General features: G+C 38.3%; 1 protein-coding gene across 2 annotated transcripts in view; it reads right to left on the bottom strand.

Moving 5' to 3' along the window:
• The window catches only part of ANTXR2 (ANTXR cell adhesion molecule 2), a 160,272-nt gene extending 151,141 nt beyond the window's left edge, over positions 1-9,131 (bottom strand). The window contains exons 1-3 of one of the 2 annotated variants that reach the window (XM_066279857.1): positions 8,122-9,131; positions 7,420-7,491; positions 5,312-5,383 (exon numbers count right to left, since the gene is read on the bottom strand). In XM_066279857.1, coding sequence (XP_066135954.1) covers positions 5,312-5,383; positions 7,420-7,491; positions 8,122-8,273 — 296 coding nt within the window. In that variant the 5' untranslated portion in view covers positions 8,274-9,131. The remainder of the gene's footprint in view (positions 1-5,311; positions 5,384-7,419; positions 7,492-8,121) is intronic. The other variant, XM_066279858.1, reaches the window with a different exon arrangement.
• Positions 9,132-21,357: the final 12,226 nt, after the last annotated feature.

Here is a 21,357-nt window from a genome sequence, read left to right as displayed (position 1 = left end):
CTGGCTACCAAGACCACAAAAAAAAGAAACTCCCATACCTTGTTAAGACTTAGATCTGGAACTGATACAATTTCATGGTTGTCTGCTGCAATCTACTGATTAAAGTAAGCAATATGGCCAGCTCAGATTTTTATTTATATTTATTAAATATTTAAATAAATAGATATATTATATACATATGTATTTTATATATTATATATATTACATATCTAATCATATATACATATATATAATATGTAGGTATATGTATAGATTTTGAGCTTCACTGGCGGTCACAAAAGAACAATTGATCACAAAAGCTAAAAGGTTCATACATCTATGCTACCAAATGCCAGTTTAGATAACTACATAAGCATGACGGTGTAGGTATTTATATCATAAGTCAATTCTGTTATTTATCCTTGAGAGATTATTAGCCAGGGGCATTAGTTCTTACAATAGACAGAAACTGCAAACGAAACATATCAATAACTAAGAATTTTATAATAATAAGCCATTTATATAAAAATTAAATTTTTCTTTTAGAAGTAAAACTTAGTAGACTGAGTAGAATATGAAACAAAAGAATGTTCTCAAGATGTTATTTATGTCTGTACAAAATGACTCACTATTTATAATCCACTTGGCACTGTATTTGACCTGAACTATAGCACATAAAGCATTTAGCAAAATTTCTGATACATAGTGGGTATTCAATGAACTTTACTACTTTACTGTTTCATTAATAAACCAAAATATTAACCAAATGGACAAAATTTTTTTAAATCTCATGATGGAAAACCTGTTCATTCATTCAAACATACTCATTCTAATTATCTACTTAATTGTGTTATTATCTACTGTTACTATACATACTGCATGAATGATAAATTGTAAGAAGTAATTATTCTCTTATTAGCCCCTCAATTTAAAATTTTTTTCTAGGTTTCAAAAGAGGGAAATGTTATTTTCTAAACACAAACAATGCTAATATATTCTATTATCTTATGTTTAATATTTACATAATACATTAATGAAATAAAATTGAACAACCTACATGTATGGAAATTAAAAACATGAAGGCTTCTCTTACCTTGAATCTCATTGCTAAGACACTAACACTGTTAACAGTTCATTGCATATCTCCCAGATTTTTCTATACATTTATAACCCCCCTACACACACACACCATAGAGTTAAATATTTTTTAAAAAAAATAATAAAATCATATTTAACAGTGTTCTGCAACTTTTTTTCTCAATTAATATATCTTAGATATATTCTCATATCAATATACATGTATTTTACAATGACTGCATAGTATCCCATTCTATGTATATACAAATTATAGTATCATCAATTTAGGGCATTTAGATTGAATATAGTTTTTCACTATTATGAACAATAATTACTATATTATATTATATTATGTAATATCTAATTTTGCACAAATGTATCTTTGCACACTGGTGCTAGTATTTCAGTAAGACATAGTCCCAAAAAGTAGAACTGCTAATGGAATTCTTCTAAACTTTTACAGATATTGTCAAATGTCTTAGCAAAATAAATGAGCCTATTATAAGTGACCAACTCCTAAAAGGACTATTTTATCACAAGTAAATTTTTAATTCAGACTAAATAAAAGGAATTAGAAGATATTCTTTCAAATAATAGGAATATGTATATTATCTAAACTTAATTAAATGACTTCTCTTCAATTTGCTACAAGTTTTCTCAAGGAATTTCAAAAAGTTATAACCAAATAGACCATTGTGAGAAATTACTGAGGAGGAAGGTCAGAGTCCCTTTAGACCTGATAGCCAGGCAAAGCCTCTCAGAGGAAGTGAAGTGTGGGATGAGGCCTAAATGACACGAATGACCTAGCCAGGACAAGATCTGGGGCAGAGAAGGAGCAAAATTCCCAATGTGGAAACAACCTTGGCCTTTTTAGGGAACGTAAAGAAGGCCGGTAGGCTCATCTGTGGCATCCAGTGTTGTAAGAGAGAGTTGAGTGAGGCAATCAGATAGGACTTTTAGGCCACTGGAGACATGCTTCTATTCTAAACCATTAGACTGTATTAAGCATGAGAGTGGTATGATCTACTTTATACATTAAGAGACCATTCTGGCTAATATACTGCTTGCCACTTATTAACTAAGTATCCTTGGACAAGCTACATTACCTTTCTGAGCTTCAATTTCTTCATTTGTAAAGTTGAGATAATAATAGTATGTATTACATGAGTTGATAAGAAGATTAAATGAGGTAATGAATGGAAAGCATTTTGCACACTGCCTAGCATATAATAATTGTTCACTAAATGATTTCAACTAAATCACTTTTATATCATTAAGATCATATTAAACAGAACTGAGCATAATTCACTATCCCCAATCATGCACCATAATACCGTAAGGAAAAAATATCCTTTAAATTAGTCCTGTTTCAAATTCTCTAATATTGAGAGACTAGATATTTCCATATTGATAAAACACTCAACACTTTCTTACTTGATCTTTTACTATAGTCCTTAACTATTTATGTGTATGTACACACCCTTATCCTCTCACACACTAGATTATACATCTTTGTGTTACCCCAGAGTCCACAATGCACAATACATCTTATAAGGAAGACAAGCAGGTAAGTAGGTAGGTGGAAAAGCAAACTAACAGATATACGGAGGATAAAATTTATGAAGATAAGAAAAAGAAGGGGGTGTTTAGAATTGCAATATTTAAAAGAATAAAGTTTTTGAATGATGAGTATACAAAATGTATAACTGATCATTTTTTGCCATGTTTTATTCTTTTCATGGGTTTACATCATACCAGATGCTATGCTGAAACCCCAACAGGTACACAGCCCTAGCGTGAGGATGTACTGCCTTCCAATCTTGCTTCATCTCTACTGAAAATTAGCAACATGCTAAGAAACATGAAAGCGGTACTTCCCATATTTATGGGTAATAGAACTAGAATTGTGAAACCTGCTATATACTTAACTTTTGCATTTCTCACATACTCAGATCTATGACTGCGCACAAAGATTAGGGGATATTTTATCGCTTCATATTCATTTTAAAATATTCTCTAATTTTTGTAAACAGTATATATACAAAATAAGTTGCAAGTAGCATTATTATAATTCTTCCTGGAATATTATAAATATTTTCCAAAAGGACAATAATCTCTGTAAATAAATACCATTTCTCCACGGTCATTAAAATACTACATATTCCCCAGCTAACACCAACACAGCTTTCATCTCTTGAACACATATGTCCTACATTCTCCACATTCATTGGCTTCGATCCTTACAACAATGTTATGATGTAGGTACTGATATCATTATCATCATTGTCATTAGTATATAGGTGGAGAAAAAAGGAGGCATAAAGAGGTTAAGTAACCTGTCTACGACCATTTGACTAGAAATTGGTTCAGTGACTCTTAAGAGCAACATTATGCTGCCTCTTCAAATAGAAGCCTCTTTATCCTATTTCAGCCTCTCCCTTATTTGATTTAACTAGTGATAAGGGAAGAATCTCTAATTTAAATTAACAATTTGAACTTTAAAAAAAAACTTTTATTCATTGATTTTAGTGAGAGGAAGGGGGGAAGAGAGAGAGAGAGAAAGGGGGACATCAATCTGTTCCTGTATGTGCCCTGACACGGGATTGAACCAGCAACCTCTGTACTTCAAGACAATGCTCTAACCTACTGAGCTACCCGGCCAAGGCAATTTCAACTCTTTATATACATGTCTAAGAAATATCAATTTTGTCAACCAGAGACTACACTTCATCTTCAAAGTGCTGGAGGACCCGTGTGTAAAGTGTCTAACAGAGAACCTGGCACAGCATATGCATCTGATAGTTACTGATAGTTACTGAGAGTCTACTGTGTATCTGGCATTATGCTAAAGAGCTTTTCTCTATACATATACTCCATAAATGTTGACATTGTCCTTTTTCCCCCTCCTAACAGATAGTCTGGATCCAAAGCCATTTCTTTGGAAATTAAGTTGGGCAGTGGAGAAAATTTCTTTTCATGACAGACTGTTTTATCACTGGTTATAGTAAACTGTTGTATGTGGTTTATAAGGGACTATGATTGCTCTGGCCCTTGAAGAAATCTGGATGCCCATAAGAAAATATTAGAGGGAAATATCAATAAGAAGACTGAGGTTAAAAACTTGGACCGCCAACTATAGAGAGATTTCCTCTTCAGAAAAAATACTTAAAGCACAAATAAATTAAAAGTTTATGTAAGTTCTCTCCCTGAATCCTTTTAAATATTATGCTTTCTTGAAATTTTTAAAGAAAAAAAAATTTATAAGAGAAACCTGTATTCAATAACTCGAGAATGCACATATTGTCAAAACAAAGTACACCAGTCTCTCCTGCTAAAACTCCAGTTTGGGAAGATTTGATTGCAAAATAATGCTCACCCATTTATAATAATTCAATGAGAACTGTGCAAGAACTACCTTGCATACTTTGTGTTAAAGGAAGTAGTTATAAAAATAAAGAAGAAAATCTCCTTTCTACTGTGGAACTCAGAGTCTAGCAAACAAAACTAATCCCATGGAAAGCTGCTATTCTTTAAAATATGGCAATGACTACTTCCAGCTTGCCACAGTGGGTTCAGATGACATAGAAATGGTCATATGAAATACTGTGACACTGGCTGGAAAAAGCCACATCTTCTTTTACAAAAGATATACCCCCGTGTGTGTGAGTGTGTACAGACATATACACTATATATATTATATGTCTTGTAAAGGATGTGAGATATATATGTATTTTATATATTTGTGTTTTATATATATACATGAATAGAATAGAATAGAACAGAATAGAGCAAGTTCCTTTACAAAGGTAGATATATTCCACACCATTGGACCTCAGAGTAAGATTAGATTGAGGATATCTGCTGTATCTAGTAAGTTATCCAGATAGATCCATTTCTTTCTCCTCCCTAATGTCCTCCAAATTCTTAGTTGATTAATAGATTACACCTAAACACAAAAGACGTAGAACTACTCACAGTAACGAGAGGGAAAGGGTAGGAAGCAGCGCATATACAACTAAGGCAGAGTTCTGGGTTTCCCTGCACATTCCACAGCCAATATGAATGCTATTGATTTTCAGATTATCTACTCTTTTATATTAGTCATACCTCCTTTCCCTTCTATTAGTGAAGAGAACCCAATGGTCTGTGCATTTGCTTGATTCCACTGAGAGGCCTGAATCACTACTTGGCATATCAATCATTCTTTAAGATTAGTCTCTACTAAAAGCCTGCAGTGAAATGATAATACACTAACCTGTCTCCAGTTAATGGCAAAATAATGGTTGCTTGAGAAGAAAACACGATGAAAGATAATCTCATTTGAGGGCTGCAAAATAAGAAGAGAGGCAGTTAAAACATTTTTAAAAGAAATATTGATATAATACAGATGTATAGCTAGGGAATCTCATTTAAAATCGGTCTCACTGAATGATCCAGCCTTTTTTTTAAATGAAACTCCCTATGTAAATACACTAACTCTGCTTAACATCACTACATCAGTCATTTAGGATCCAAGTCAGTGCTTCTCAGCACTCAAGCCCTCCTCCATGCCCGAGAGGGCCATTTAGGAAGAGGCTAACTTGAAGGATAAATTCTAAGCCAATGCAAAATTCTCTTGTAGAAAACGCTTGATGTTCTACCTCATCTCCTTAAAGGAGACCAAGCCCTGCAGAGTGGTTATCACTAGTATTATCCAGAACTGGAAAGTGGCCAGTTTGACTTAATTCCAACTATATATGATATGAATTCATACAAAAGTTATCCTGAAGTAAGAATACTCAACGTGAAAGAGACAAACAAATCCCATTTTGATTAGGCATTTTCAACTTTCCCAGGCTCAAACTTCAGACTTCCAACTGTCAATGCCCCAGTTAGCTGCATCTTTTAAGCTTTAGGCATTTATATCACAGAATGGTGCTTAAGTCTGCGACACTCTTTGCAACTGTTACTAAGATGAAAATGGAAGTTTATAAACTGAAGATCAGAATGATCTCAGAGGCTTATGCACATTTTGAAACTCATTATCTTCAGTAGTCACCCTTTATTCGCTCGCTCCCCACAATGTAGTTAGTAACCCAGCAACCAAACTTGAGCCAGAAAACCGTGTATTACAGAATTCCATCTTGCAAGCCAGACCAAATAACTATGAGCCCCGCTTCTTGAAAAGGTTGTATTGAAGCGATTCATTGCTTTCAATCAATATCTATGTGATAACTCTCTGCACACCCTTGGATCAAATCAGAACTTTATAAACAACTCTCTCCTCTGCCTTTGACATTTAAGGATATAAGGCCCTGTTTATTTTTCTTTCCTAGACAGTTTTACCTCAGGCCCTGTCCAGAAATGAGAGTGCTATACTTGGCTTCATAAACAGGAGACTGATGATTGAACATGGACAAGCATACATTTTTATAGGGATAAGTTTACCGCTGCCAATAACTGAAAGCAAGGATTGCCTAGGCCTCTACAGATTGTTGAAGTTACTTGCAACATGACTTTCAAAATGTTTTGATCGTCCAAGTCTGTTTTACAGACATTTGGGCTAACAAGACTAAAAGAAGCAATACTTAATGATATAGCTCCTTTTTGTGTCCTTTCCATTATCTTGATAAATTTGTATTTGCTCAGTGTATTGTTTTCTTTAAAAAGGAAAAACGAGAGAGAGGAGCCTTAAAAGCCTAGTGTCTTAGGGCTATTTTTAAACAGGGATGCCACTAATTTTTAGTTACCTCTAAATAAGAGAGTAAGCTGGATTGCATAGTAGTTAGGCTTTTTATAGAAGAAACCAGTCTTTCCTAGTAAGGCTTATTGCATACACAGAACAGTTAAAGTTTAAACCAACCACACACCCACACATTATGTAAACACAAGCCATTTCTTCCAACATACACACAAGTGCCTTTCTGGTAGTGGGTTACTAACACATGTTCATTTGAAGTTTACCAACACTTTTTTTTAAATAAGGACATCTACAATGTTACAAATTGTGTGGAAAAGCAAATATATTATGGATACTATTAGTAGCATTTTAAATGTGATAAATTATGAGAAAGCAAAACTGAAATTCAAAACAGATGAAAATTCAAAATGGAAAAGACATCGGAATAGTATTTAAAGATGCTTCCCCAGAATGTGAGCCAAGTTTCTGGGATCCAGATGAAATAAGCCCTCAACAACTGAAGGGCTGTCCTTATAACAGCATGTGTGTAATAATGATCTTGAGGCACTTTAAAACCAACATTTCACTAAAGGCTTTTCTTGCAAAAAAAAAAAAAAGGTTTTAAAAAAGGGATACCCTACATTTCTGTCTACTTTCTTCCACCTCGAACTCCAGTGATTATAAAAGTAAAGTGGGAGAAATACCTCACAAATCTCTCTGTAAGTTGCTGGACAAAATTGTAAATTTCAATCCAGTTATTTGCCACACTCCCAGACCTGAAAAAAAAATTAAATTGAACTAATCAGAAAAACAAACATTTACATGGGGGTACCCTGACCTCTTCTAGATGCAAAGTAACAATGCCATTTACTGAAACTTAGGTGCTACAAGATTTAAGGAAGTCAACCCATCTTTAGGGACCACCTGCCTGTTGATTGTTTGGAGTAGAATCCCAGCTCTTTAAATAAACACAGCCTTCTTTCACAGGAAATGCAAACCACACAGGGTATGTTAACCCTAAGTGTCTCTTTCGATAAAACTAGGAAAGCTTTAGACAGCGTGACAGGTTGAGGACACAGAGCCTGAGGAAGTCTTATCTGAGTTCCAGGGACGCAGAAGGCTGCCTACCCCAGCCACCACACTCCCATTTCTCAAGAGGCCCTTTGACTGGCAAGCAGTGACTACTACACCTCTGCGGAGAGTCAAACACCTGGGGCTCCTCCTATCACCACCCCTAGCCAGCAAAGATACGAAAGCACTCGCCCTGTGCACGGCGGTAGCAACAGGACACCCATTAACTGGTTTCTAACACCCCTCCTCGGGGCGCACACACATCTCAACTACCTAGCACAGCTCATCCAGAGCCACCCGCACCAGAAGACACTGGACCTCCCCTTGGCACTCACTTGTCCAGGACGAAGTAGAGATCAAAGGCTCCTCTGCAGGAGGGCTGCTCCTGGGCTCTCAGCAGCCCTCCAGGACTGCTGAACGCCAGCAGCCACAGCGCGGGGACCAGCCAGCTCCCAGGACTGCGGGCCAGGGACAGCCGCGCCACCATCCTGCGGCCAAGGGCCTGCGACTCCGTCCAGCTCGCAGCCCCCTCGGCTCGACTGGACTCGGTGGGACGCTACAGTGATAGAAGTTAGCAGGGACCCTGGGGTGGGGGCAGCGAGCAGCTAGGGCACGGGCGCCTGGTGCAGCGGAACCCACAAACTGACAGAGGGAGGGAGCCAGGGTGGGAGGGAGGTCCTAGGAGGACAAAGGGAGACTGCAACTGCGCCGCAGCTGCCGCCGGAACTCTTGACGAATCCCAGTGGAAGAGCGATCCAGTCCTTCCCCACCGGATTCCGGGAGAGTTTCTGCAGACGGTGACGACTCAGGGCGACAGCTCGCAAAAGAAGTTCCTCCCCGGCCTCTAGCTGAGCGTCTCTAGAGCCTGCCTCGGACCCGGGCCGAGAGTACCATCCCTCTGGTTGGGCTGAAGTCTGGCTGCTGCTGTGCGCTGCGGGGCGCCCTCCCGATACCACGGGGGCCGCACAAACTTGGAGTGGAGGTCCTTGTCCTCTGGTTCCCTTCCGCTGGCGGCCCAACTCGCCTAAGCGCTCCCAACTTTCTTCCTTGAGCTCGGCTCTGGCACAGAGCAGCCGGGCGGTCCCCTTTAGGGGAGGAGGCTGAGCAGGCCCTGGGCTAGTGGCTCGGACAAGCCACTCCAACCAAAGCCGAAAGCACGACAGAGCCAAGTCTCTCTTCTAGGTGTGGGCGGGGCCTGATCTGAAGCCCGCTAGCCACACATGCACACTTGTGGGTTCGTGCTGAGTTGAAAATGACTAATGCTTGCCAAATTTTGGAAAGAGGAATAGTTTAGAAAAACAAATGTCCTGTATAAAAGAAACATACCCATATACCCTGCAGGCCTGGCCTATTTTAGCAGCTGTGTGGCTGAGAGATCAAAGTCTAGCAATTCCAAGGGAGGTGATAGCTTCCTTACTCCGCCCCACCCCCAATACAAGGAAAAAAAACACATGCTCTTTACTTGCCCAATCCGCTACCTAAGAAGGCAACTTCTTCTATTATAAAACTACTTTTTAGTTCCATCTCACTAAGCCCAGGAAAGGTCGCGGAGGGGGAAAAGAGAGTGGGGGAACAAAAATCTTTAGGTGTAGAAAGTTGTATTTCAAAGTATTTATTTCCACTGTCAGTTACACCAAGCTCCAGATATTAAGAATTTCATCTTGGGACAAGCTAGGCTGCATTTGTCAAACTTGTGCAGGAGCTGAAGTTTTCATACATTCAGATTTTCTGTGTACTAAATCTACACTCCTTCCTCTCTCCTCCTCATTACTTCCACCTAAGACTTCTGCCTTCTCCTGGTTGAAACTGGATTGTAGAACTTATAATGATTGACAATAATATGAAGTGTTACCTTCTCCTTTGTCTTTTAACTAAATCAATGCTTTATGATAAAAAGTTCATACAGTACTTAATCGCATTGCCTTTTAGAATCTCTCCTGCTTGTAGTCATGTGCATGTAACTTTTCATTCATGTTTTCTTTGATATACAACCAGATTTGTTCATGAGCATTTTGGGAATAGAAATCAGTAACATTAACAAAGATTTACTGAGTATCAACTACTAGGCATTGTTCTAGGATTTATACAGTTAATGCACAGAGCAAGGTGACAAGCCCCTGCTTCATGAAGCTTGCAGTCTGGTTTGTGAGAAAAAAAAAACCAGACAAAAAATAAATAAATGTCCATATTAAAAGCTGGTTTGCAGAGATATAAAGTATACTAATATAATAGATAACGACTTAGTAGATGACGAACAAAAAGAAGGCAGCTGTTCCAGGAGCTGAAAGAGGAAACATTCCTAGCTCCCACAACTCTCCATAGGCATTAATTTAGCACATTCAAGAAACAGAAAGAAAATCACTGTGGCTGGAGCTTTGTGGGTAAGATGAAGTAAGAGAAATAGGCGAGGGCCACAATATGTGATGCTCTATAAACTGGGATAAAGATTTCAGATATTTACATTAAGTGTGATAAGAACCCATTAGAGTTCATCGACTTGGAGGTAGCAAGAATGAAAGCAAGGAGACCAGTTAGGAGACTCTTACAGTATCAGGGCATGATAAAATGGCACTGTGAATTATCATGCTATATGGCAGGTAAACCGAGGAAAATAAATGGATAAGAATTTCAATAAATACAGATGGATTCCCAGTTTGGAAATAGTTGCCACTTGGAGATGGAAATTTTAATACCATCCACAGGATCTACCACTTCTCAATTGATGAAGTAGGGAAGGTACTGATCGGGCAAGTAGCTGATTAACGGAAGATAACTTACACTTTTGTTAGAAAGAAACAGAAACCTTGCATTCTTTTCAAGTAATTGAGTTCTAGAAAAAAGTCCGAGGAGAAGATAGCTATATTAAAAGCATCCTAATTCTGTCCTCTTTGACTTCATCTTTTCTTGAGGTTCTGAAATTCTGATTCCTCTGCAGCCATCAAATCCCCAGAGATGTGCTACCACCTGTCATTTCATCTTTGAGCCCAACTGTGAATACATTAATCCCCTTGACCTCTCATAACAAAGCTGAAATGGGCTGACATATTAAGGAAACGTGTGTCAACAGCTTGTTAAAGTTTCTTTTTAAGGTTTTTAATTACTGTCGGTTAAAATTGGTCTCCATTTTCAACTTTAGTTTTAATCAAGAAAATCAAAGATATATACCTTTAGCAATTAATAACTTATCAGTACGTGACTGGATAAAATCTGGGGGGAAAAAATCTGTCAACAAGTAATGACAACTGATTTCAAGTTAGAAGGGGACAGAAGGTGAAAAGATATGAGGTGTGATGTCAACCATATACTCTATCCTCATGATGAAGTATTTTTGTTTATTTTTTTTATTTAGAAAATTAAATGTAATGGGATGACATTGATCAATACATAGGTTTCAGGTAAACATTGGCTTTGGGTGATCCATACACAACACAATCAACAGTTCAAATGCTATAGAAATGATGAAGTATTTTAAACTCACATTTATTGACTTCCTTTTTCCCTAGTTTCTTGACTCATTGCTCATCTTTTAGGACTCCACAAACTGATCTAAGAAACTATCTTATCTTAGGCCCAAAGTAAAGCAAAATACCTTGAACTTAAAATTTGGTCTTTCTCAAAATTTCCAGGCTTTCCTCAAGTCTTCCTGCTCAGTTCTCTCTTGACTACAAGGTCAGCAGAGGTCATTGATACACTAAAGCATATCACCATTCCTTGGTTTGGGTAATTATTTCAACCCAGTTCTGAAACTCTTTATTCCCATATAGGATCCCCGGCAAAGCAAAGAAATAGCTTCTCCTAGCACAGACCAATCATTTTCAATAATTACATAATTATCAGAAGCATTTTTATCTAATAAAAATCAGTGAAAGAGACATTAATTACTGGACAAACAACTGTCCTGATTTGCCCCAGATGAGGGATGTCCAGGAACAGGAGATTTTCAGTGCTAAAACCAAGACAGTCCCTGGGATAGTCCTTGGCAAAGGAGGCTGTTGGTCACCAGGTTCCCAACCAATAATGAGGCCGACTTGAAATCTCACCAAGTCATGAAGAAAGAGGAGTAACTATTGCTACACTTCCTCTTCTCCTCTATCAGGTGAGAGGACTGGGGGCCTTGTGACAGCTGGACACTAGCCGGGTTAAGGTTTCAAAGTTACCTTTGCAACATAGCAGATATGCTGGAACTCTGTTTAACTTTCAGTTTCTAATCAAGAAAGGGATAGAGAATGCAAATTTTTCAGTAGAAAGAAAGAAATGGGATAGTAGAAGGAAAAGGGAAGAGGAAGAGAGAAGGAGAGAGAGACTGGACTAAATTATAAGGTCTACTGGAAAGTTCTGTCCGTTTCTATCACAACAAGTTTCAACATGTAAGCACATGTTTATTTGGCGTATGTGTGCCTCTCTATTTTTATCACTTAATGTATACATACTGACGTAGCAAATTAACTAAAACAAAGTTGATTCATGTTAGTCTTAAGTGTGAAGCGATAGTGTACCCATGGCTACTGATAAAGTTCATTTACGCCACTGTAATTTTTACGAATTGCAACAAGGAAGTAATGCTACAGAAGCATGTCTGTCGCATCCACCATATTCCCCGGACTTAGCACCCTCCGACTATCATTTGTTTTTGTCCTTACAGAATTTTTTGAAGGGCAAAAAATTCAAAAATGAAGAAGATATCAAACAAGCACTGGTTCAATTTTTCGCATCAAAAGATAAAACATTTTTCAAAAATGGGATATACAAATTGCCCTCACGCTGGCAAGAAATCATTAATAATAATGGCAATTATATTATTTAATAAAATTTATTGACGGTAAGAAAAAATTGTATTTTGTTTTATTCCAAAAATGGACAGAACTTTCCAGTAGACCTTATATATAAATAAATCTAAAATATTTCTCTTTTATCATATTACCTAGATTTCTGAATACAAAACCCTTTTTAAGTCTATTGTATGCAGTTAGAATACCAGGAGATTGACCCCTGATGATTAAAGATGTTCATTAGGCTATTACTGTCATTTTCTTTAGCCTACAGAGCTCCTATGAACTTCTTGTTAAATTTTTATTTAACTTAATTATTTATTTACTAACTTTTATTTAACAAATATTTATTGATACCTACTATGTATCTGGTTATATTCTAAGCACAAATTGTATACCCCTTCCTCTTAGGAGTTCACCTTCCCAACATCCTATCATTAATTTATTTCTATCTCCCCTCCCCCACCCTGACAAACAACAAACAAAAAGGGCAAATAGGCAACAGTAAACATAGGAAAATAAAATGAAATAAATGTATTTTTTATGCATAAAAAGTCATATAATCTATATTATTTACAAGTAGATATCTTTGTATTACATCCATGATGACAAATACAACTCTCCTACAAGTTAAGTATCACACTGGAAGTGATTCATAGTCATGTTACGTGTAGAGTGATTCATTATATATCTACAGTGATTCAGAGAAAGAAAATAAATCTTCAGCACCTATAGTTGACAAAACCTATTCATCAAGTACAGTCATTAAAGAAATAGACTTCCCCAATGTCTGAACTAGTTCCTGAAAGGCAACAAAATGCTTTTGGAAGGTGCAATTACTTCTAAATTAATATCTCCAGGTACAAAAACAAAAGATGTCAACCAATGATAGAACAATTATCAACATCTGCATCTGGGATTGAATGTGTTTTAAATCAAGTTTCCTAGAAACAGACCTGAGACTCTGAGATTTGCATGCAGGAAGTATACTGGGGCATGCTCTCAGGAGCAAACACTGTGACAGGTGAGAGAAGCAGGCACGGTCAGAGAAAAAGTTGAACATGGTGCAGTTGCAAAGGTAGCCTCAGCCAACCCCAGTGGTAGCTCCTGGAGTTGGAATGGTCTTTCACAGTTGTCCTGATTTGAGTGAGGCAATAAGGCCAGGGTTTTGTGTCTCATCACGGACCAGTCATTAAATGTGGACTGCCCCTTTACAGGGAGCATAATCTGGGGCAAGACAACTCTCTCTGGGTTGGGGCAATTATAAAAAGGAACTCAATGGTGAACTGTCAGCAGCCCAGCTCCTGGCTATGGGGAATGAGTACCTCTGTCCTGAAGGAAACCACAAAGTGATGCAACCATCACATCTAAAACATCCACAAAAAAAGGCAAGACAGCCAGCAGCTTGCTTGATGAAAGTCATTTCTCATGTACAATGTCAGGCCCTCACAAAGCAGGTCAGATTCAGAATGGCAGTCTGGAATGTCAGTCCTATAACTGACTCTAACTGCATGCCCTCCTCTCACGCCCTCTATCACAGGCCCGGTCCGGTCAGTTTCTCAGTCCTCAGTGGAATTATCCTAATTGTATTCTGTCTTCCCACACCTCCTACACACTTCAGTGTGATTTATTATTCTGAAGTATAAAAGTCAATCACATTAATCACCTACCTAATAACTGCCAATGAGAAATCATTCCCTAACAATTTAAGGCCTTCATTTCTTACTCCCATTTCCCTGATACCACATTCCATGTGTCAAATCCTATGTCCTATTTCTCTTCCCTTCCATTCCCTTAATAAACTATTCGGGTCAAAAACCACTGGGTAGGGAGGGGCAAGAAATGGTTTCAGGGTGGAGAGATGCTATAGTAGTCCAGCACAGTGCATCAGAAGCCAAGCAAATAAAGGAGTGTCCCCCTGGTGCAGGGAGAGGCACCCTGGCATGGGGTATTGGAGCCTAAGAAACCTAAGAGAGACGTCCACATGAGAAGGCAGTGGCCCTACGTGAGGAGCCAAAGAACAAGCCAGGTGAAGAGGATACGTGTGTGAGCACACATGTAAGTAGAAGCAGCACTGACCAATGTGTGGTTTCCAAGCCTAAGTGAGGGGAAGAGGACTTCTTTGGAGAGGGAAGCTCAACATGGAGTAACCAGAGCCCAAGCCTGGACTTCTGTGCAAGGGGGTCACCCCACTGCAGGATGTCAGCATGAACAGGAAGAGAAGAGAGTCCACACTGGAAGATGAGTTGTTTGGAATGCTGGAGCATGGTTGGGGCAAGCTGGGGTCAGGGCAGCCCACTGCAGGTCTAGGTGCCTGAGCACAGCACTGTGAAGATGAATTCTGTATAAGGGAACCAGCCTGGTATGGGGCTGAATCGAAGCAGGGGAAGAACTTCAGAACAAGGATCAGCCAGGCACGAGAGATTAAAACCCATGGAAGGTACAGGATACTTTATTTTGCTTTCCCCCATAGGGTGTCAGAAAGTCTGGGGATGGGTGCAGAAAGTGTCCAGCCAGAGTGGCGGCCAAGGACAGAGTCTCAGCCTGAGTGGTGGTGACAGTGTCAGAACTCCTGCAGGCTGACGGAACCCGTGTTAGGGAGAGGCTAACAGTGATGATGAGAAATCGGTTACCTATAGGGAAGATTGATAAATTTAGTGAATATAGATCATAGCAACCATGTTTTCACCATCAGAAAAGGAAGATGCACATAAGAAAATGGAAAATGGCTATTTTCCTCATTGGTCCTTGATGCATGTTGACACAATTTGACTCATAAAGCCAGTTTTCAAATTCTAGTCATTTCGCTGCTTATCAGAATCCAAGGTGCGGGAGAGTTGGGAATCAAAGGGAAGAGAAAATAAGTTACCTGACATGGTGGGCTCTGTAGACGCACCCAACACGGACCCAGCTCACCGCTGACACATCTTTCTGCATGTAGAAAAAGCTTAGAGTAGACATTTTCTAGACTCCCCTACAGGCAGGTTTCCGCATGATTTAAAACCAACCCGCATCTGCTCATGCCAGACTTTGAATCAGAACTGAGTTACATGGGGAGAGAGGCAGGACATGGGGTGTCCCTTGTGCCAGTGCAGGCCCTGACAGAGGCAGCATGTGGAGGCAGCGGCTGGGGCCTTCTGGATGGATGTGTGATTCATCTCTGCCCTGATCACAGCAGAGAGCAGCTCTCGAGCAGCTCAGCACTGGAGGGAACTTTGGAAGTTGTTCCTGGAAGCTCAGCCATCACTCTCCTCCAGCAATCCAAACGCCTCTGTAAGCTAGTTAGAGCCTTTTGTTTAAAGTGGGGAGAGTGGATACTGTTTTCAGAGACTTCGAAAAGTCCTAACATTCTGTCATCTCTATGAACCTTAAATTAGTCATTTCGTTGGCATTTATAATTATGATAAAAGGTTATAAACAAAAGACAAGAGATAAGAAATTGAGAATCTTTAAATTATCCATTGCATTCATTTGAAATTACTCCTCTCCTTGGTAAACACAGATACTCTGGAGGAAAAAGAGAAAATAGGTTATATAAAAAAAGATCCAGTCTACTTCTTTGAGAATACTGCAAGACAAGTACAAGCTTTTTCAGCTACCTATGGAAACAGGGAGATTAAATGAGTTACAGAGAACTCTTGAAACCTGTATAGTTCTGTGAACCAATGTCACCCCAATGAATTCAATTAAAAAATTACAAAGGACATAAGTAATCTTTCCACCTGCCATTCCCAGATTTCTCTAAACAAATAAATTGCATATCTATACCTACTTCCAAGAGGTTACAATACAGAAAAACATAGGAGAATTTAAATTATCATTGTAATATTTATTTTATAATATGATGTGATAGTATAAAACTTGAGCAAAAATAACAGAAACAAATTTGGATAGCAATTTATAGTGTTTACAGTGCTTCTACATTGTATTTTTAATTAAAAAAAAAAACTTCCAGTTTTCAATAAGCTGGCGTTAGACACTGGGTGCATTAAAAATGAACAGTATTCAATCTCAGTTTCTCCTTCAAAAAAACAAACAAACAAACAAAAAGACTACCTTATCTTGGATACGGTGCCTAAATTAGAATGCTTTCAATCAATGCTGACTAAGGGAATTGAGATCGGACTGTTCTTGCTCTCTTGCCCTCAGTCTGCTATGGTAGAGGGGCACCCTATATCTATGTCTCCAGCACTTTCAAAAAGAAAAAAGAATCTTACTTTTAAGCTAAACATTAATTTAAAGACTTTGCAGGCAACATAAAAGAGGAAACTTTCTTTTGCTTGTTTCAAACTTGTTTTATATAACATTTTAAACAGCCACAGTGTTCTTGCTCCAGGATATTTAAGCTTTGGTACAAACTAGTTTTTCAGATAAAAAAGTTTCAAATGTAATTTTGCTATTTGGAGTGCCTACCATAAGTACTACAATTAAAAAGCCTTTTCATATTTCGGAGGCCTTGCGTTTCTCATGGAAACCGCTTGATTAGTGCATATCCAAGTTTATTTTAACAGCACATATGGCACGTAGATTATCTATCCCAGTTTTCTTGGGAAGTTCTTTGAAAGGAGCAGTAGGAGAGTTGTCAATCCCCAAATGGCCAATGGGTTTCATATGTAGCAAATTTGGCTAGCAAAAATGCCAACATAAGTTCAACAACCCTAGACCACAAGTGCCTGAGGATATTTTCTAAAGATTAGTAAACCAGAGGTTTGCTTTTGACCTTGATCTTTATTTACAGAGTTAGCACTTCTTTATCAAATAAAGGGAGCTTCAATGTGGAGAAATCCATTTTTATAAGTATTAAAAAAATTATTAATCAATTAACTATTTAATGCCTACTCTCTCTGCAAAGCAGTGATCTGTGCTCTTTGGGATATAGAGTCTATTGAGGGAGATACTAGTTAGATATTCTAGATATTATTGAACTAAAATACTTTTGAAAATAACTGTAATGCCAAGATCAAAATGCTGTGATGGGTTGCAACAGGAATCCCAAAGAGGGAGAAATTACCGCTAGTTGGAGAGATCAGGGTTGATAAAGAACAGAGAATTTAACCTGCAACTGGAAGGATGGATGGGTTCTGCCTTTAAGATTAGCACAGATGGCCGTGGCCAGACAGCTTGGTTGGTGAGGCCGTTAGAGCATTGTCCGGGAGTGCAGAGGCCGCTGGTCCAATCCCCAGTCAGGGCACATATAGGAACAGACGTTCCTGTCTCTCTCCTGTTCTATCCTGTCCTCTCTCTAAAATCAATAAAATAAACATTAAAATAAAAAAGATTCGCACAGATCAAGGCAAGAAAATCGCAGAAAGAAAAGGCATTAGCCAGCTTCTATATCTGAGCGTAGTGGTTAGTTAAAGGATGGAGTCGTTAATTAAGATGGGCAGAAGAACAAGCATAGATTTCTTTTAAAATAGTCACAACCCTTTGACTGCCTTCTTTACCTGTTTCACAGTATATCATAATATTATCACTGAGTTTTAGACAAATATTTTATTATCGTTTCTTCAGAATACTGTCATCATCCTCTTCGCAAGTAGTAAGACTATGTATTACCTTCAAGTTAATGGACAGGTACCTCTAATGGAAGATGTGCTTGGAGAAACAACAGCCTCTCTATGCCCCACCCCAGGCCTTATCCAAGAGAACAGAAGCACAGATGTGAGTGTACAGAGTATCCAACAGGCACAGAAAGAAATGTAACTTCAGCAGAGCCCTGAGTGCTCAAAGGGATGGAATAGAAAGTTAAGTGACAGAATTGGCTGAGATTCAATAGGAGAAGGCTTTAGGTCAATCCTGCCTACCATTTATTTTATTATATAAATAAAGTTTTATCGGAAACAGCTATTGCCCATTTGCTTATATATTGTCTGTGGCCATTTTTGTGCTACCATTGCAGAATTGAGTCATTAAGACAGAAGCTCATATGGCCCACAAGCCTAAAATATTTACTGTCTGGCTTTCAATGAAAAGGTTTGCCAAACTTTGCCTTAGATAAAAACCTTTTGGTGTATGACCATTTTCAAGCAGACAGAATGGAGACAATAATAAATTTTAAACATCAGAGGGGTTTGAACAGGACCACAGTCTTAGAAGGATAATCAGATGCTGTGGAAGATAAATTGGAGAGGAAAGATGCGGAGATGGAGACGCTGTGAGCACTTAAAACTATTTTCGAAATAGATAAAGTTTACTATCATTTTATTGCTTTTTATCTTGTGTTCAATGCAATGAAATATTAAAGCCTAGATTGACTCAATACTGTAAATTTAACAGTAAATCAGAGGAATTACACTCTTAAGGGTGGAAAGGTATGGGAATTTCTATGCCTCAGAGAAATACATGAATTCTGGAGGAAAGGTACACTTGGAAAAAAGTTGGAGACTGGGCAGCTGTGCATGAGCATGCAGGGGAAGGCTCAGAGGAAGAGCACATGGGCAGTTTCATTGTTGGAATAGGGTTCCATAAGGTCAGTGGTACGCCTGCATTTCCAAACCAAAGTCTTCAATCAATCCACCGGGATCACCCCAAGGAAGAAGTTTACTGGTTATAGTAACAGATACCAATGTGAACTAACTCTGGATATAACAGATGCCAATGTGAACAGATAACAACAGAAAACATTACTAAGTTCCACAGAAACTAGGGAGAGGACTGTAATAGAACTTATGGACGAGACCAGAATCTAACCTAAAAAGTCCAGGTCCCAATTTCAAATTCCCAGGAAATAAATAAATAATAAATAGTTTGAGCCTGGTGTGTCCACCTTTGTTCACAACTCAAGCTCCGAGGCATGAACATATAACCAAACAACGGCAGACACCCCTGGTGATGAGAGGACATTTCCCAGAGATGGGGTGCTGGGAAGATACAAATATACTTCAAAAGGTATCTTCCACAAGAAGTGAAGCCCACTTTTTTTTTTTTTTTATAAAGAGAGCCCTATTCACTTTCAAAAATTCTATTTGGGATACCTCAGTTCCATAGAGTGCAATATCTACATTATTTATATCGATCATATTCTCATCTCTTCTCCGTCCAAAAGATTTTTCCCTCACATAAAGCTCAATTAGACAAAGAAAAGGCTGATAATGACTTTTATAAATTAATTTTTAACATTAATAGACAACATTTTTATTGATAATCTAACCAACTATTAAAGAGGAATAAAATGCAGTGCATGGTTCAACACAGCTGTTTTTGAAATTCTAACCTTGACAAATTTGCATGTTAAAGATATTTGCTAATAATTTCCCTTCTATGGCACAAATATTAAATATAAAGCAAGGGAACAAAGTAGGCACCAACGTCAATATATGAATGATATTACAGACAAATTCATTGTACCTTGGAGTGATTTGCTTAAAACTCATTGAATTTCTGGTTTTTTAATTAATGCCTTCTTTGTTCATACATGATATAGTACAAGAAGAATCGTGTGGCAGTAGAAAAAGAAATAATAAGCTAACAAAGTTGATATCTTCACTATTCATTATATCCTTGATACTTCTAACAAAATAGTTTTCCACTCTGAATTGACAGTCAAAACAAAGGAACTTCACATGGAATTTTAAACTGCATTTGTGTTAGATGATATCATAACACAATACCAAATTCATGAGATCAAACAGATAATTTCTCTCTTCCCTGATGCAGGTTTAAGAATTGTATCATTCCTTTTAACTAGCAATTTTTCTTTTTCATTTTCTTTCCTCTTTTCCAAATGAAAGGAGGGGAGATAGAGAGACAGATTCTTGCATGCACCCTGACTGGGATCCACCTAGCAACCTCCATCGGGGACCAATGCTCTGCCCATCTGGGGATCTGGGGCCATGCTCAACAACCATACTATTTTTAGTGCCTGAGGCAGAGGCTCCACAGACCTATCCTCAGAGCCTTAGGCCAATGTGCTCAAACCAATAGAGCTGTGGCTGTGAGAGGAGAAGAGAGAAAGGGAAAGAGAAAGGGGAGGGGAAGGAGTGGGGAAGCAGATGGTCACTTCTCCTGTGTGCCCTTATCAGGAATTGAACCTGGGACATCCAAACACCGGGCAGACACTCTACCACTGAGCCAATAGACCAAGGCTTTAACTACCAACTTTTCATATAAGAGTATCTTGTAGGAGGTAAAGTGCATTGACAGTCTTTACATGTTACTCTATGCTGGGATTTAAACTGAAAGCTAGTTCCATATAAAAACAAGTAAAACAAAACCCCACAAAAACGTGTTTTTAAGTCACCTTGCTGTGGCTTAATAAAAAAGTTAACAGTGTAGACTAAAAATGTATATGTTAGTATAAAATAAATTTCTAAAGAAATATGGTAAAAAGATTTGAAATCATCCTTTAGCTAAAAACTACAACTATTCCATTTCTAGTATGACTAGAACAGCCTCTGTGAGTATATATGCATTATTGGCTATCACCTTAGTCAGACATCCACTAGCAAAATAGATATTTAATATTCTTGATTTTGCCTGACCTGTAGTGGTGCAATGGATATAGTGTCAACCTGGAATGCTGAGGTTGCCTGTAAAGCCAGTAGCCATGGCCACCATCACAGCCGCCTGGACAGACAGTAATGAAACAATGGAGCCAAGAACTGGTGGGCCATTACCTTTAATCCTAGTTTGCACGCGGTGGACAAGAAATACACGCAGTGGGAAAACACTTCCTTTTCCATTCAGGCTCCCAAAGCCACTGATTTATCTGAGTGTCCTAGAATCAAAGGTTTCTACCTCACCAGCCTTATTCACCTCTGTTCCCCATCTCCTTCTCTCTGCACAAACTCTGCACAAACTAGC

The sequence above is a fragment of the Saccopteryx bilineata genome, chromosome 5, assembly GCF_036850765.1.
Source record: "Saccopteryx bilineata isolate mSacBil1 chromosome 5, mSacBil1_pri_phased_curated, whole genome shotgun sequence".
NCBI lineage: Eukaryota > Metazoa > Chordata > Mammalia > Chiroptera > Emballonuridae > Saccopteryx > Saccopteryx bilineata.
Note: the sequence above shows the minus strand (reverse complement) of the source record. Positions and strands in the feature narration are given on the sequence as shown.